This window comes from Passer montanus, unplaced genomic scaffold (assembly GCF_014805655.1).
Source record: "Passer montanus isolate IOZ18808 unplaced genomic scaffold, ASM1480565v1 scaffold1, whole genome shotgun sequence".
Taxonomy (NCBI): Eukaryota; Metazoa; Chordata; class Aves; order Passeriformes; family Passeridae; genus Passer; species Passer montanus.
In genome coordinates, this window is record NW_024356504.1 from 1,772,563 (window position 1) to 1,789,174 (window position 16,612).

The 16,612-nt window shown below is 39.0% G+C and overlaps 1 protein-coding gene across 7 annotated transcripts in view; it reads left to right on the top strand.

Annotated features, from left to right (window-relative positions):
- SPATS2L (spermatogenesis associated serine rich 2 like) overlaps nt 1-12,784 on the top strand; it is a 78,738-nt gene extending 65,954 nt beyond the window's left edge. For all 7 annotated transcript variants that reach the window (XM_039719146.1, XM_039719648.1, XM_039719232.1 and 4 more), the window contains 5 exons: nt 2,386-2,444; nt 5,840-5,949; nt 6,476-6,578; nt 9,380-9,600; nt 11,441-12,784. In XM_039719146.1, coding sequence (XP_039575080.1) covers nt 2,386-2,444; nt 5,840-5,949; nt 6,476-6,578; nt 9,380-9,600; nt 11,441-11,836 — 889 coding nt within the window. In that variant the 3' untranslated portion in view covers nt 11,837-12,784. The remainder of the gene's footprint in view (nt 1-2,385; nt 2,445-5,839; nt 5,950-6,475; nt 6,579-9,379; nt 9,601-11,440) is intronic.
- The last annotated feature ends 3,828 nt before the right edge of the window (nt 12,785-16,612 follow it).

A 16,612-nucleotide genomic window follows, 5' to 3' on the forward strand; every position in this document is an offset into this window, starting at 1 on the left:
TTCCTTTTCTTTAGCCAAGAGAGAGAGGGCATGTCCTCTGCTGATACAAATTAGTACAGCTGCATAGTCTTCAGGGAAGAAAAACATTTTCAAGATCTGTCTGTTAAAGAAACGTAGTTTCTGACGTGGACAAAGGCACCAAACAGTTTCTTTGTTGTATTATTCTTTATTTTTTTTCCAATGTTAGTTTATAGCTGGAAAGGAAGTACTCAGATGGTTGTTCTTTAAATTCATCAGTCCTGTTCTCTACTGCTACAACATACAAACACTTTCCTAAAATGTTCGTCAGAGACCAAAATGAAACATTAGGAGTGGAAAACTGTCTAGTAACAGATAAGACATGACTATAAGATGAATACAGGACTGCTATGGCCTTGTTTTCATTCTAGTATTAAAAGTGGTTTTATTTGGCATCAAAATAAAATGTATGGGGCCACTGGTTTACTAAGGATCTGTTGTTGGAGTGCAGAGAGGACAATCCTGGAAAGAGCTGCACTAAAACACTCTTCTGATGAGTTCTGCTGTTGTGACCTTGTTGCTTGAATGTTTTCCAGACAAAAGTTTGTTTATATAACCTGTGTAGTGCACTAGGGAGACACTTTGATAACAGAGACAGAAAAAGTAAAAATCTGCAGGTTTTTTTTTTTTAAATTTAAGAGAAAGTAATAAAGATAACTAGATTCTCTTTGTGGAGGATAGAAATAGGTAAGAACTTAAAAGACTTGTTTCAGCCACCTGTTGTGAAAGTCAAGGAAGTTTATTAAACCGTGTAGTTACAAAAGCTAATTGAAAATAGATTAATTCTGAGAAGCTATGACTGTTTAGATTAGCAAGCTGGAGTCATCACCTGCTTATTTGGCATTCAAGCTTAATGCTTAATGCCTGGAGAGTGTTGAGTGCCAACTGGAACAATTGTGTCCTTCCATTGTCACTACCTCTTAACTGATTTGCTCTACCGTAAAAAAGCCCTGCTGTTTTATTTCCTGTGGTGGGTAGGTCACACTAAATTGATCTGGCAGGCTAAAACTATAATTTTAGTCTTGTTTCTGTGTATGAAACAAAACAAAAAAAAATTTGTGAGGTCGGTTGGAGGATTTCAAGGAAGGATGAGTGGCACTTGAACATGTTGTAGCTGGTGAATGTTTGGTTGTCAGCTGTGTGTTTGCCATGTGTTCCCCACACTGCCTGCTCACCAATCATTCCCTGTTTTAATTAAGGACCTGTCAATATTTCTCTAAGTTTCTGTCTCTCTTTACTGCCTGCTGAACTCTGCAGGGTCTTCTCTTTCTTGCTAAGGATGATCTAGACAAATGTTTTGGTTTTAAGTTTTCTATAACATCTTCCTTCACTAGAAGCCTGTTCACATGTAGAAGCCTGTTCAGTGTCTTCACTGGGTCCAAAAGCTAATGTTTAAGGTTGATTTTACTAACAGGGTTGAGAGCTCCACTCTTCCCTTGAGTGTGTGCCTAGATGTACTCCTGGTGTTTGACCTACTTTTTGAAATTTCTCCTTCAGCTGCTTGAATTTACTCACTTATGCAAACACAAACACTAATGTTGGTGCTGTTTATTACATGTGAACTTAACTTTAAGAATAATTTAGTGAGGGGAAAACAGAACTGCATGCCAGAGCACTGTTCCCTGGAGAGCATTCTGCAGAGATGTTACTCCCCTGGACAACGTCACTGCATTCATAGTGGGACCAACTTAGCACATGTCCTGTCTGCTCTCAGCAGACCCACCTGATCAGTTGCACTCTGACAGCTTATAAGCACTGTCAGGGACTGCACACCAGGCATTTGTAAATGGAGAGGCACACAATTCCTTTAGGAAGGCCAGGTAAAAGTGGAAAAGCTCCTTCCAGTCCTGGAGGGACTAGAGGGCTAGGAAGCTGACTTCTGTTATGGAGATACTTTAATGCTTATTTACATCACAAACCATTTTCTTGTTTACCTTGACATATTTTGCAAAAATTTCTCTAAGGACGAAAAAGAACTCATTCCAACCATCTTTAATTTTGTTTCATTCTTAGTTTTGTGCCGAGACCTAAGCTGTATTAATCTGGCTAGCAGCAGTGGTCTATCTGGCTTTATTAGCAAACAAAGACTCTACTCATTTGAGGATTGCTGTGCTGAATGAGACTGATTTCCATATCTGTGCAGATATGGGGGAAGGCCAGTGAGATGTTTGTGGAAAGCAACACACACTCATTATCACTGATTTTTTATAGCTGGCTTGCCTAGGTATTTCTTCAGCTTCAATTTTTTAAGTCTTATTCATTTCAAAACTGCCCATTGTTAATGTCTGAAGTCTGTGTAGTTACAGCTTTTGATGAAGTTCTAGCATGAATTAAATTATTTTTTCTTTCTTTTTTTTTCTTTTTTAGCATCGTAGACAAAGAAGTGTCATTAATGGCAGAAATTGATAAAGTTAAAGAAGAAGCCAGTAAGTAAAAAAAAATATACAGGGAAATTTTGGAATACTGTTGAAACAGTTATTTTGTTTGATAGAAAATAACACAATCCATAAATCTGGTTAGCAGCATTCCATCATCTTTTACTCTGTATGTGTAGTCAGATAAGGCTTTGATGTGCCAGGGTAGTTTCTATGAGGATTGTGCATCAAAATTTCAGTATTACGAAATTAAGGTAAATCAGAAGGTGAAATGAAGTTAGATATAAGTTACTTACTCCTTCAGCTTGACTATCAGAGCTTTTTGACCACTTTTTAGTTTCCCTAATTTCTATGGTTTTTCAATTACTTTGTTTCCATTTATCAATCACTTTTTGCTGGCTTGTATTACCTACATCAGTTAGAATACTGGAATTAGGGAGTAGGTTATTGTGCTTCCTTGCATAGCTTTAAGGGATAGTGATCAAGCTTATGAATTAGAAAATTTTTTTAAAACCAAAAAGCAGATCTTTACTATAGTCTGTTTTCTTAATAATCTGTGGGAGTCAATCTGATTCCAGGCTTTCATGTTGTCTTTGGTTTTTGCATTTTCATGTATATATATTGTGGTGGGGGCGGGGGGAAGCCAGATGAGCCTTGTATTAGGATAGCACAATATCTGTCTAACACTCCATCCAAGATACAATGTTTGTATATACCTCCAGGAAGTACAGAGGGACATGTTTCAGTAGAGAATGCTAAGCAAGAAATTGAAGAGTAACCAAAGCATTATTAGAATGATACTTTTCCTGGCAGATGAAAATGTCCTTGATATGATTGCATACAATCCTTTTATCGATTTCGTGAATTTAAGGTCCTTCCAAGCAGTGTCACAAATACATTTAACATTTTTGAATGCTTCATCTGCATTTAGAACTCACTTAGTTCACAAAAGTATAACAATTGAATTTTTGTTGAAAAAAATGCTCTAAATTCTCTGTTGCTATCCAAGTCTCTTGCAGTTATATATTTGTAGAAACTAGAAGGTACCAAGTTAACGACAGCAAAGATTTGCAAAGTTTGTGGTTTGAATTTTATTTGCTAATTTTCTAGGAATACATGAAAGAGATGTGAATTTGAAGCTTTGAGTTATTCTGGGAAGCACTTGTGGAGGGATATAGATCAGCAGTTTTTGGTTACCTTTGGTTACCAGATACCAGGTAGCCATTATCAGCTACAGAACATGCACTCATTCCCAGGAAAACCAATAGCAGCATTCCCACTGATCAGCAGATGTAGTTTTAAGCCCTAAATGCAGAAACAAATCCACATTTTGGAAATCCACTGTCCAGGGTTGATGGTATTATAGGACCCCTTCATTAATCTTGGCCAGTTATAGGAATTGTTGTGGAAAGTAAACCTAATTCCTACCTACCAGCACGCAGAGTGCTGCATTTGCACATGGTGTGTTCTGGTTCTGTTTCCCTGCCAGCTCCACGCACGGCAGTGGATGGCCCAGTGCCTGTCTCCAGCAGTGTGAGATCTGTTGTCTCTCAAGGCTGCTGTAGGCTGTAAAATGCATTCAGAAACTTAGGCAGAAAGTTGTTTCAGGACTGTAACATGCTAAGCAAGATTTAGAATGTTATTTGTTTTCATATCTCTTTGCTGCACTCAAGGACTGTTTTACAGTGGGTGATCTTATTCTTACTGTCAACACTAGGAAAAATTCCAAATATGATAATTTCAGGGTTTTTTTAAAAACATGGGTATTTGGCTGGCATCTCATGGAAATAAATGCCAGTATGAGATAAGATCATATGGTCTGGGTAGTCACTTTAGCAAAGAGGATATTGATCTTGGGGAGGAACAATATTAGTATTACCTAGAGTAAGCAGTAAAGCAGAACTATTGGACAAGGTAAGCACCTGGTAAACTGTTCATTTAATGTGATAAAATTTTCTCACTCTCGTAGACCATATTCTAAAAAAATGGAATATAAAAGATCAGCTGGGAAGATGGCAGCTTCTTAGCATATCTAATAATGTAGGCACAGATTTACCAGCAAGGCTCAAGGAACTGTAGCCACCCTCTGCCTTCCCTGCCATGTGTGACACACACTCCTCTACAGTTGCACAGTTTGTTTGCTCCCACACAGCTGTACAGGTGCAGCTGGGTCTCCCTGTGCCTACTGGGCCATGTTGTACTCAGTGAAACATTGGAACAGGTTTCCCAGAGGAGAGGAGATCCTCATCCCTGGAAGCATTCAAGGTCAGGCTCTGAGCAACCCCATCTCTTGAAGATGATTGCAGGGGGTTGGACTAGAGACCTTTAAAGGTCACTTCTGGCCCAAACTACTTGTTGACTGTACAATGCTTTCAAAAGAAGGTGTTATCTGATTAAATAAATTATAAGGGTTTGAGAAGCAAACTGTCCGTGAAATATTATTAATTCTCACCTTTAAAAATAGCATGAAAAAGTATAGGCTGGTTACATGACTTGTCAAGTGTGCTGTGGAAATTTGTGGCAAAAAGAAGGCAAAGAAGCCAAAATCTGTACTGCTGTAATGGAGTCTGTGTCCTTAGGGTAATTTACATCAAATACCACTCCCCCTGACTGTATGTGTAGGTTCAAGACAAAAGACTGTGATTGTTACTATTTTACATTTAGATGTTGTTCCCTCTCTGGCATAAGTACTGATCCCATGATCCAATTAATCAGTTTTTGCTTTTTCTCTGAGTCACCATTTTGGTAATAGTTTGCATATATTTCCACCAAAATTATAATGTCATATTATCTTGTGTACAAGTAGACCATTGCTTCGTGGTTTATGATTAATCTTTCCCTTTAAGAATACAACTACTCACCCCTTCCTTACATAGAATATACAAGACAGCAGTAATGAATATTTAGTATTTTTTTCATAAAGACTGTTTGCCTTCAATGCTGCTTTACTGTTGAAATGGCAAATAGATATATTCCATAAGTGAAAGCAAAATTGCGATGCCAGTGACTTTAACATAAACTGTATATGAACAGGTTTTTTTCAGAGGAAGTGAAATTTCCATCAAATACAGCATGTCTTCAGAAACAGGCTGGTGACTCAGTGTAATGCTTCTTTCCATATCTCTGGAAAGCTCTCTGTTTTTATGCTTCAAAATAAAGCACTAGAAAACTCAAAACAACATGTATTTGCCCCTCTTCATCTGAATGTTGGAGGATTGGTTTAACTTAGATTTTCTGACAGCTGTCCCATTTTCAGATCTTTTTCAAAATCAGGCAGTTCAGTGAAATATACTGATCAATTTAATGTGTGCAAGTATCATATTGGAAGTCCAGTTGAAGTCAGTGTTTGTCTCACATGGGATGTACCATGTTAATGCCCAAAGACTAATAAATTACAGAGCAATTTACCGTCCTAGCATTAATGACTGACTGTTGGTATTTGGCAGTGGAAATCCTGACTGCTCGGCAGAAGAAAGCAGAGGAGCTGAAGAGACTGGCAGACCTAGCCAGTCAGATGGCTGAAGCACAACTCTCTGAACTCAGGGCTGAAATTAAGGTCAGGCATTCTCTTCTGCTTGGGTATTTTAGCCATTTGCAGAAATGCCAAGGAAGAGTTGTCACACTAACATGCCCAGGCTGTTTATTCCTGTTATGGGCCAAGGGGAAAATAGCTTTCCATAGGGAGAATGTAGCATTTGTAGCACCTCTGAGCAGTGTACAGATGCTGTCAGAGAAGTGTAAGCTATCCCCTCCTAAGTGTAGCAGAGGGGAGTTTTGTTGTTGGTGTATCATTTAGACTCAGCAAGTAAACCTGATAGCTTCAGGTTCAGTGATCAAATACACATTCTCTGCTGAAATGACCCACTTCCCAAGTGTGGGAGTGATCCACCCATCACTGGGCTCTGAGATGTAATTTGGTGAGGATGGGAAAATACTTGGTTCTGCACAGAGATCTTGTGAACAGGGCAGGGTCAAGAATTTATTGAGCCTTTAAGTGAACTTAAGTATTGATTGGTTCTTTTACCATCCATAGAGTCTTTTGCTCAGAATGTGAATCACTTTTAACATGTCTGTTTTTGCAGCACTTTGTGAGTGAGCGGAAATACGATGAAGAGCTGGGCAGGTCTGCCCGATTTTCCTGTGATACAGAGCAGCTGAAGACCCAGATTCAGCTCTGTGGAGAAAGTAAGTGCTGATGATCCCTCTCACTGAGTTTCTCAGAACATATCTGTTCAGCAGAGCTGACAGCACGTGTGCTGCCAGTGTGGGAGTGTGAAGCAAGGCAAATATGAGTGGTGTCTGGATGCAGCAGGACTGCTGAACACACACAAGTCAACTTAACAGTTTGCAACATGCTAGACTCACTGTGCCTGGGCTGTACACTCCATCTGCAGGTGCACAGTACCATCTTTGTCAAAGATTTCCAGGTGTTACTCGGATCAGTTGGAGTTTTCAATCTAAACAGGAGCCTAACTCCAGGGAATACACAAATTCAGTAATTTATAAATAAATAGTAAATTGAAAGCTTCTCTGTGTGTGTATAATGTAATGGAACCAATTCAGATCTCTCCTGCCAAGAAGTATCTCCCCAGCTTTTTAACAGTGTTCACTGGGTTTTTCAGAAGCTGTCTGGAGTCCCAAATCATAGAATCACTAAGGTTGGACTGTTCCCACCTTGCTAGAACCTCCTTTTAGGTACTTGTAGAGAGCAGTAAGGTCTCTCCTCAGGCTCTTTTTCTCCAAGCTTCTGTTTCTAAATCATCTGCCCTTCTGCTTGGAAATTCAGGTTCAGGAAATTTTTTGCTTCAAGTATCATGTCCCTGTTGCAAAATAGGAGCCTATTTCTTGTCTCTGTCATGATTTTTTTCCCCTAAAACAAAGTAAATTATATAAGGCTTTGCCCAGTACATTACCATGTCCTACGGTATTCCATTCAGGAGAAAACTGATAAAACAATTCTGAGCAAGTGCATCTTGGTAGAAGGAAAATAATAAATGTTTTCAAGTAGTTCCTAAAAGTAGAAAACAGAGAAAGTACTACACAGTCTGCCAATACAAGCTTCTGACTGCACAGCTAAAGAACTGACTGCTTGGAGGCATAATCAGTTTAACTCATTATACCATAAGAATTGCTTTTGCAGAACACTTTGAAGTTCCATCTAACTCCACATCCTGTCTCTCAGTGAAACCAACCCAGGATGTTTCAGAGGAAGACATAAACTTCCCAGTAATGCAGCTAATTGTTTACAGTCACCTCATAGACCCTAATACCCTGAAGCATAAGAGATCGAAAATTCCATAAAGATTACCTCGACTAATAATACCACAGCTGCTATTGATACAACCATAGACTTATTTTTTAAAACTCACTGAACTACTTTCCTAAATAACTTCCAGCTGCAGTTAATTCTGCAAGTTAATTATTTATACCTCATTTCAGTAAGGCATTACATAAGCATAGTTTGATGCAGGCCTGTTTAAATCAGGTCAGTGAAGTCAGAAGAGCAGCTATTATCAGGGGAGCACTGTCATCCTAGGGATGACTGATAGAGCACTGAGTGTCTGAAGAACTTTGCTGATACCTGCCCTCAGTGACCTTAGATGAGCAACCTGTGATGATTGGTGTCTTTGACATGAGCTTTTCAGTGCAAAAGATGTTTCTCTTAGCATCATCTCTCAATGAGACCCTCTCTGCTAGGAGCTGCAAATACGCCTCAAACAAGAGATTATACAAGGCCTATAGCTGAGAACAGCCACTCTTAAGGGCTTTAACAAAAGCAATAACCAAACCCACAGAACTTGTGCAAAGGAAGGAATGTTCTTGCATGAGGAGATCATAGACAGCATATACTCAAAATGAAGGACAGGAAGAAACAAAAATAATTGGACGACATATATCAGAACATCCAGTATCCTTTCCTTGTACATCTTTTTTGTTAAAAATAGATTTTTATGATGAGCATCTGGGTTTTTATATGGGCTTCCATGTGCAGCAGTCTGTTTTAGATGAGAGAGAATTAATAGAATTCAGGGATGGTTGGCCTCACTGAACTCAGGAGAGAAAATTCAGTTCAATGTGCAGATCATTGCATTGTTTTTCTGAAGAGGACACCTAGTGGGAGAAGTAGCTGTTGGTGTAAGTGAGTAAGATCCTCAGAAAAACTAACAGATGATTGCTTAGTTACTAAAATGATTCCTCATCTTATTTCTCTTTACTAGAAGTGAAAAAATAGAAGTATCTCTTAGATAAAAACAAGAGGTGTCTCTCTGGAGTGAGCCCCAAATTTGTCATCTGTACCAGAAGGAAACAAAAAAATTCCGTAATCAGAAAAATTAGGACAGCAATTTAAGATCAAGAACTCTACTGGCCTCAGAATCCTCTTCAAGACTGCTTGGGGGCCATTTCGCAAAGGCAGCTTGAAGAAATGCAGAAAGGAATCAAGGATATTTTGGGTGCATTTCATATCCAAACATGACAGTGCTTAGTAAATTAGGTGATCTCAAAATACTGAGATGAGTAGGAATACTGAGAGAGTAGGAATATACTGAGATGGGCAGTAGTGGTTCTTGATGCTGTGGTCTGCATAAAGTGGATTAGTGCATTGCATTCAGTTCCAGTTTTTTAGAGATATCCATGATACAGAAGAACCTTTTTTACCCATTTCCTTTGGAGAGGAATAAGTAAAGTTATCTTGGGTGCCAAAAGCCTGGCCTTCTGCCAAGTTTCTTCCAGTTTTAGTGCAGTGCCTCCACATTGGCTCTTTTATCTCCAGAAGTGCTTTGCAGTGAGGCAGACTTAGAGTTGTAGAACTCTGTAGCCTGACTCCAACCAAGCTACTTCAATAGTTAGCTTAACTTAGCTTACTTCATTATTCAAAGTGAGATTGAAACAATGCTTCCAAAATTAACTGTAAGCAGGGTAAGAATACAGCCTTCTGTTTAGATGTTGATCATTTAACTGATAACACATAAACCCTTTTTTTACAGTTTCTCACCCAAAGAACAACTATTCCTCAAGAACACCATGTAGTTTACTGCTGTCTTCAGTGACCTCACATGCAACAACTGGCAAGCAAAATTCACACAACCGGAAGTCCTCTAGTAATGCCAAGAACTCTGATAATAAAACAGCCAGCAGTAAAGTACAAAGTTATCCTTCTTCCAATCCTACAGAATCTTCTTCTCAAGGAGTCTCAACAAATAAGCAGGTAAGATGTCAAATCAGCCATGAACTGAACTAAATTACTTCAAAACTTTCAGAAAAATACAGCATTGAAAGTTGTTAATACAAAATCAAATACTGGTTTGTGGTCTATATTTAATTAATAATTTTTGAAGATAGTAAGCATATATTTTCCAGCTTCATTTTCAAGTCAGTGTGAACATACAAAGTAGAAATAGCATATGAGTAAAGTAAGGATAGCTGTCTGTTTAGAAGTGTCTAGTGGCAGCAATAGAGTGAAAGAGAAAACCCCTCCATTATAGCTAACTGCTCTGGAGGAGAAACATTTTGTCCTTGACAAATGGTCAGCTGATGTGCTGTTGAAGCACAATTATTAGGTACACTTTGAAAGCAGAATCCTGCCAGGTTTAAAAGCATATTATTTCAGAAGCTCTATAATACAGGTTATCGTATTGTGCTATATTAGTAGCATTATTTTATATATATGATACATATATGAATTAGATTTTGTTGTAATAGCACCTTAGAATGTCCCTGTACTATTGTTCTTAGGTAAAGCTGCCACTAAAGTTGGTCAGAACTTTGTCCCAGTAGGGATTTTAGGCTCAAGTAGTTGCCTAGAGGGAAATGTAAGATGGTGCATAATGTCAGTGCATGTATGGAATCACCTGTCCTGTCAGGCATGCAAATAAAAGTAATTCAGCCACTTCCCACTAGGAATCAAAGCATCCTCTGAGCAAAATATCACAATGAACATGTCTTCTACAGTGAGGATTCTTCACTTGACTTCAATGTACATGTGACTGTCTGTTTCTCCTGTAGTCACACTGTAGTACTTGTACAATGCTTTACTAGGAAAGCAATAGTCATGATTTTAGGAAAGGTCCTCATTAAGTTCTTCAGTACTTCTTAACTGCTCAGAGAATCACAGAGTATCCTGAGTCCTACTCCTGGCCCTGCACAAGACACCTCAAGAATCCCACCATGTGCCTCAGAGCATTGTCCAACCACTTCTTGAGCTCTGTCAGGGTTGATGCTGTGACCCCCTTCCCTGGAGAGCCTGTTCCAGTGCACAGCCACCCTCTGGATAAAGAACTTCTCCCTGATACACCACCTAAACCTCCCCTGACCCAACTTCAGGCCATTCCCTCTGCTTCTGTCACTGGTCACCAGCAAGAAGAGATCAGTGCCTGCCCCTCCTCTTCCCCTCACGAGGAAGTTGTGACTGCAGTGAGGTTTCCTCCAGGCTGAACAGACCAAGTGACCTCAGCCACTCCTCACACGGCTTCTCCTCAAGGTCCTTCACTATCTTCCTGGCCCTCCTTTGGACACTGTCTAATAGTTTCATGTCTTTCCTATATCATGGCACCCAAAACTGCCCCCAGCACTCGAGGTGAGGCTGCTCCAGCTCAGAGCAGAGCAGGACAATCCCCTCCCTTGCCCGGCTGACGATGCTGGGCCTGATGCCCCCCAGGACACGCTTGGCCCTCCTGGCTTCCAAGACATGCTGATTCATAATTTAACTTCTCTTGACCAGAACCTGCAGATCCCTTTTCTCAACAACTGCTGTTGAGATGTCTAGAATTTCATCCCCTTTTCTGTATTCTCTTGAATCATGGCAGTTTTTAATTTGGCATCAGTGATGAACCTGCCATCTGTATCTCCAGGCTACTCAAATGTAGCATGGTACTCATAGTTCTGGTTGTAGGTATTACAAAGAGACTCCAGTAACAATCAAAGCTTTTTAGTGTTTTCCCTCTCCTGTTCCCTCCTAACAGTAACACTGTTGATTTTGACTGCTGTGTCTCTTGGCCTGTTGGAAGGATTCAGACAACCTAACAGTTATCTGATTTCTTTCTGGGTAGAATGGGCCTTCTAGCCAGAGACGGAGATTCAACCCACAGCACCAAAACATGCGGCTCAATGGATCTCATAAGTCACAAGGTGCCAGTAATGAGGCAGATCAAAATACCAAGAGTGGTTCCAAGCCTGAACACAGAAGACAGCAGCATAACAGCTTTCGATCTAAAAATAAAGGAGCTATGAAAAATCAAGAGCAGTCTACAACTGCAAGGACCACAGAGAATCCGACGCATTCGGAGAGGTCCCGACGGAAGCATCACACGCCGGACGCCGCAGAGCACAGGCCTTTCCAAGGCAGCGTTGGCAGGGTGTCACAATGCAATTTATGTCCTGCAAGGATGGAGGTCTCTGCTGATGCCACTGTTCTTTCAGTGCCAGCTGTGACTTTGGTGGCGTAAAATGTCACAGTGATGGCAGGCAGAGAAATTCAATCTCTTCATTTTAGTTTGTTGCTCGAAAAGCTTGTTGGTGAAGAAAATAAGTCAGAACATAGTCTTTTAAATCTTTTGCTGCTTAAAACTTGTTGGTATCTTTATTACTACTAATTATCAAAATTAAATCATACTTTCAAGGCTTTCCCAAATATGTTCGCATTTATTTTGTCATGACTGTATGGAATCTTACCAAAGCAGCATTTACTTCTTAGAAAAATGAAATCTAGATTGGAAATAAAAATTGGTAATTAAATTCATAATAGCAAAAACCTGTTGTAGATATGTGGTTAACCAGTCAACCTTATTATTTCATAGAGCAGCCTGTGTTAGAAGGATCCCAGGGAGTCTGTATGCTATGGTCTGCGATGACATTAAATAATCTTGTAGAACTTTTCAGCCAATCTCTATACACTTCTTTCTTTCTGTGCGTGTATACATGTACATGCATGCACACTGTATACACAGAGAGTATTGTTCTATACAAGAAGAGTTGAAAAAGCAGTTCATTTGATTTTAGCTTATTATTCCATAATCTGAGATCTTTAAATTCAAGTATAAATTGTATTAAATGTATTACATATTGGTATTTTTCATGGACAAACTATTTTTATGAGGCTGAGGAAATACGCTCATTTAAGTTTGGAATGTATATAGTAATGGCTATTCAGATGCACAGCCCTGTTCTCCATCCTTATCAGCCACTTTTCTATGACTAGTTGGATTTATTTTTTGCATATGAAAAGTTGCAGGTCTTCTAGACTTGAATTCAAATTATTTTTCTATATTTTTGCTGTAGGAACCATCTGTCCATAACAAGAGCTATGACTAATAAATTACTTAGTCTTTATGTTCTGAGTCTGTATTTCAGAAAACCTGTTTCTTCCAAATAATTAAAATCTTCTTTCTAAAATACTCTGGTGTTTGCTGCTTTGCAGTGCCTAACCTAATGGAACTGGTATCAATGGGAGGCTTTCATCTGAGTTTGGACTGGACTAAGCTTTTGCTTCTAGCTTGATTCTAATGCCACAGCGCACCAAACAGCCTTGCCATGAGAGCCCCTTCATGCTGAGCACATTTTACAGGAAGTTGCTGTTTAACATCCTAAGGTGTCAGAATCCATAGCTGGTGTCAAGTGACCTGTTGGTCTAAGTGTCAGAATGAGAAAGGTGTAAAGGTCAGGAAGAGCAGGAGGACACTTAAGTAGCTTTAAAAGTTTACACCTAGGTGACTGTTCACTATTGCTTTTTACCAATTTCCTCTGTCTGATTTCTGTTCTCTGACTACACTTCCTTAGTACTGACTGGATATTCCTCTCTGGGACCCTCAAAAGATAATCTCCAAGGGAAGAGTCAAGTGCATTCCCTAATTTTTATTTTTCTTTATATGCGTATACTGTGTCCCACATGTGAATATTGGTAAACCTGATTTTAAAAGGCCAGTAACTCATTGTCATCTGGAAGAGTGGTGAAAGAAAAATAAACATGTAGGTAGACATTGGCTTTCTAAGCACTGCAAGCACTGCTATTATCCTAGTTAATTACTTATCACACTTCTAATGTTTTGGAGTAGATGGAACTGAAATTCCAGAATCTCTGTTGTGCATACCCATCAGATAGGTAGCTTTTCAAAATTTATCTGCTGCCTTACAGTTTCACTGTAACTTCAGTCTAAGGGATTTATTTACAAATTCCATGCAGATATTACACGGGAACTTCTTATATTATCTATATATAAGTTGTGAAATGTGTCTCTTCTTGTAATCCTTCCTAAAAAAAAAGGAAATCTAACTTACCTGTAATAACATTATTCCTTACTTATAGCTTCTACACTTGATTATTACATTATTGAAAGTTACTTTATTCCTTAAGTCAGTTTCTCCCAAGTGACCTTCTTCAGATAAATAAATAAAATCTATAACATAAGTCATAACTCAGCACAACAGGACCACCTTGTGCTCTTCAGTACCAGCCAAGCTTTGATGTACTGGAGGCTCCATGTGTGACAGATCCAGGACTAACAGGTGAGACATGGCATTTCTCTTTTCTCTGATGATACAAAGACATCTTTTTTGTTAAAGAGCTGTGCACGGGTTTGGTTAGGCTGTAGAGAGGGCTGCTTGTGGGAATGCTGCAGTTTTAGCACACCAAGTTTTGACTAGTATCTGTACTGTTTGGGAAGGTTATTCCAATGCACATATTAACCACATTATATGTCTGTGCTCTGGAACTGTGTCAGAATCATCATCTTTCATTTCATGTGTGTCTGTATACTTGGAATTATATCTGCCAATTTCCTGGTAGTTACAAGCAGCCAAAAGCTCTTGGGCCCATCTTCAACAAAACTCTGCTTTATCTTCTCATTGTAGAGACAACTACCTGCAATTCTCCTTTTAAGGGACTTGTTGAGGGGAGCTGAAGGAATTTATGGCAGGGCAACTCTTCCCTTCCAGGACAGTCCTCTTTTATAAAAGTCCCCTCAATCAGCAAAGCAAATACAGCTGTTTGGCTTCACTCAAACACAAACATGGAATTCCCACTTTGTGCTCTTCCAGAAGTGGAAACACATCTTAAAGGGGCAGTATTTTAAAGCAGGTGGGGCAGTATTTTAAAGCAGGTTGAATCTATTTATCTTTTGTGTAAGATTAAATTCAAAGTAAGGGCAGAACCCAGCAAAATAAAGATCCACATACAGACAGCTGGAAAACTAAAAAGTGAAGGTAACTTAATGCAGTCAAGCTCTTTGGAAAACTTACATTAGTTAACCATGTTTGGGAAAAAAAGAAAAGATAAAAACCCCAACACTTAATGTGCTTGAAAATGTCTCCTTTAAAGAAAACCCAATTATTCTGGAATTGGAATAACCTGCTGAACATTTCTTTTTTAACATGATCTGTGCTATAATGATTTATAATTTTACAAAGATTTAAAGTAAGCCATTGTCACACCACTTGACAGTGCATCTAGTTCCAGTCACCATGAAAGTAAATGCTATCCATCTATCATAAAATGCTTCAGTGTCACTCTTAGCAGTTAATCAAAAGTGAACAGAATTCTATGATATAAAAAACATGCTGGAAGTGCCTACTTAGATAAGTTAAAAGGCCATGTTAGCACCCCATCCAATTAAAAACAAATAAGTAAAATCAAGTCCTTCTTTCTTTACCTTCTTCACCACAGCCACTTTCTCATTTCATCTACTGAAATTCAAGGAGGTTGTTTTTTATTCTTTTAACCACAAGCTAGTATGTCCACAACAAAGAGAAGACTCATTAATGCTGCTGTAAGGTAAATGGCACTGTACTACCAAAATACTGTACTACCAAAATAATTAAGTAAACACTGAGGTAGTACAAACTCAAAGTCCTGGAGGAATGTTCTCAAAACTTTCTCTTGTATGTCTTTTCTCACTTAAATTATATTCTCTGATTCTGTGTTTGTAGAAACCTTCTAAATTAAAAAGTTGAAAGAAATCAGCTTTAGACAGCCTTGTAAAAAGATTTTAAGGTGCATGGTAAAATGCTTAGACATCGAATAAATAGTGAAGTAGAAATCACACAGAAGTATTAAAAATTTCAGTCAGATTATTATGAAAACCAAATTTACAAACATAGTCTCAATGAATGGCATGTTCAAAGAATACTAGAGTACATTATGTTAGTATCCTTCTATAATTTCTGCTTTGTCCTTTGTTCAGTGAAGCTTTTTTTGTTGAGATAGGAAGAGCCTTCAGATTATTGATCTTCATACTTATTTTTAAAGAAAAAACACTAGCTTAAATAATCTAAAGGTCAGCTGGTCTTCCATATACACACCAATAGCAGAAAATTATAGTGCTCTACACCTTTATAGTCACTGCTGTTCATGGCAAAATGTCTCATTAAAAACACGTTAACACAGAAAAAAATTGGGGCTTTTTACTTGTGCAAATTATGTTTCAGGTCCTTATGGTTGGGAGCAAAACCTGAAAATGTGATGGCTTTAAATGACTTAGCAAATAAAACATTTAAAGTACACTTCTGTAATTCTAATAGTCTCCGGAATTTTAAGAACTTGCTTTTTGGCAATGTTCTCAAAGACAGCTGTATTTGCTGTGCTGGAGAAGCAAAAGTAGTCATAAAAACAGCAAAAAAAAACCAGCACCCAACTCTAAGCAAGGGGACAAAACAAAGCCAGGTTTTGTTCACTGATTTAGACAGCTAAAAGAGCTCTTGAAAATCAACGATCCAAACTTGCCTTTCCTCTGCTGATAGAAACATACAGCAGCTCTTTGTTTCAGTATCATTACTCAACATTTGCCCTGCTACAAGAATGTCTCCTCCAGCCTGCATGGGGAGGGGGAAAGAGGGAGGCTTTTTCTTTAAGCCACGGCACTTCAACCTCAACTTCTGTGCTTTGCTGCACACAAGTTGAGGTTGTGCCCTCCTGATCTGAAAGGACCTGCAGAAGGACATGGAAGGCCAGGTGTAACTCAGACTCTGCAGCCCCAGAAAAGCCATCCTCTGGCAGTGTGATACAAAACGCCACAGCTGCACCATCCTTGCCCTGGTGGCAGACCACACCACGGTACTGCATGTGTCTGTAAATGTGTGTCTCTCCAGAGAGAGCAGCCTTTTTACTCACACAGCACACTTCTTCCCTTCCTGTATTTCTCAATTTTCTCTCAGTGTACAAGCACAGGTGATCCCTTGCATTGCTAGTAAGAGCAAAAATGGTGATTTACCCTCACCAGAAGTGCCTTCTG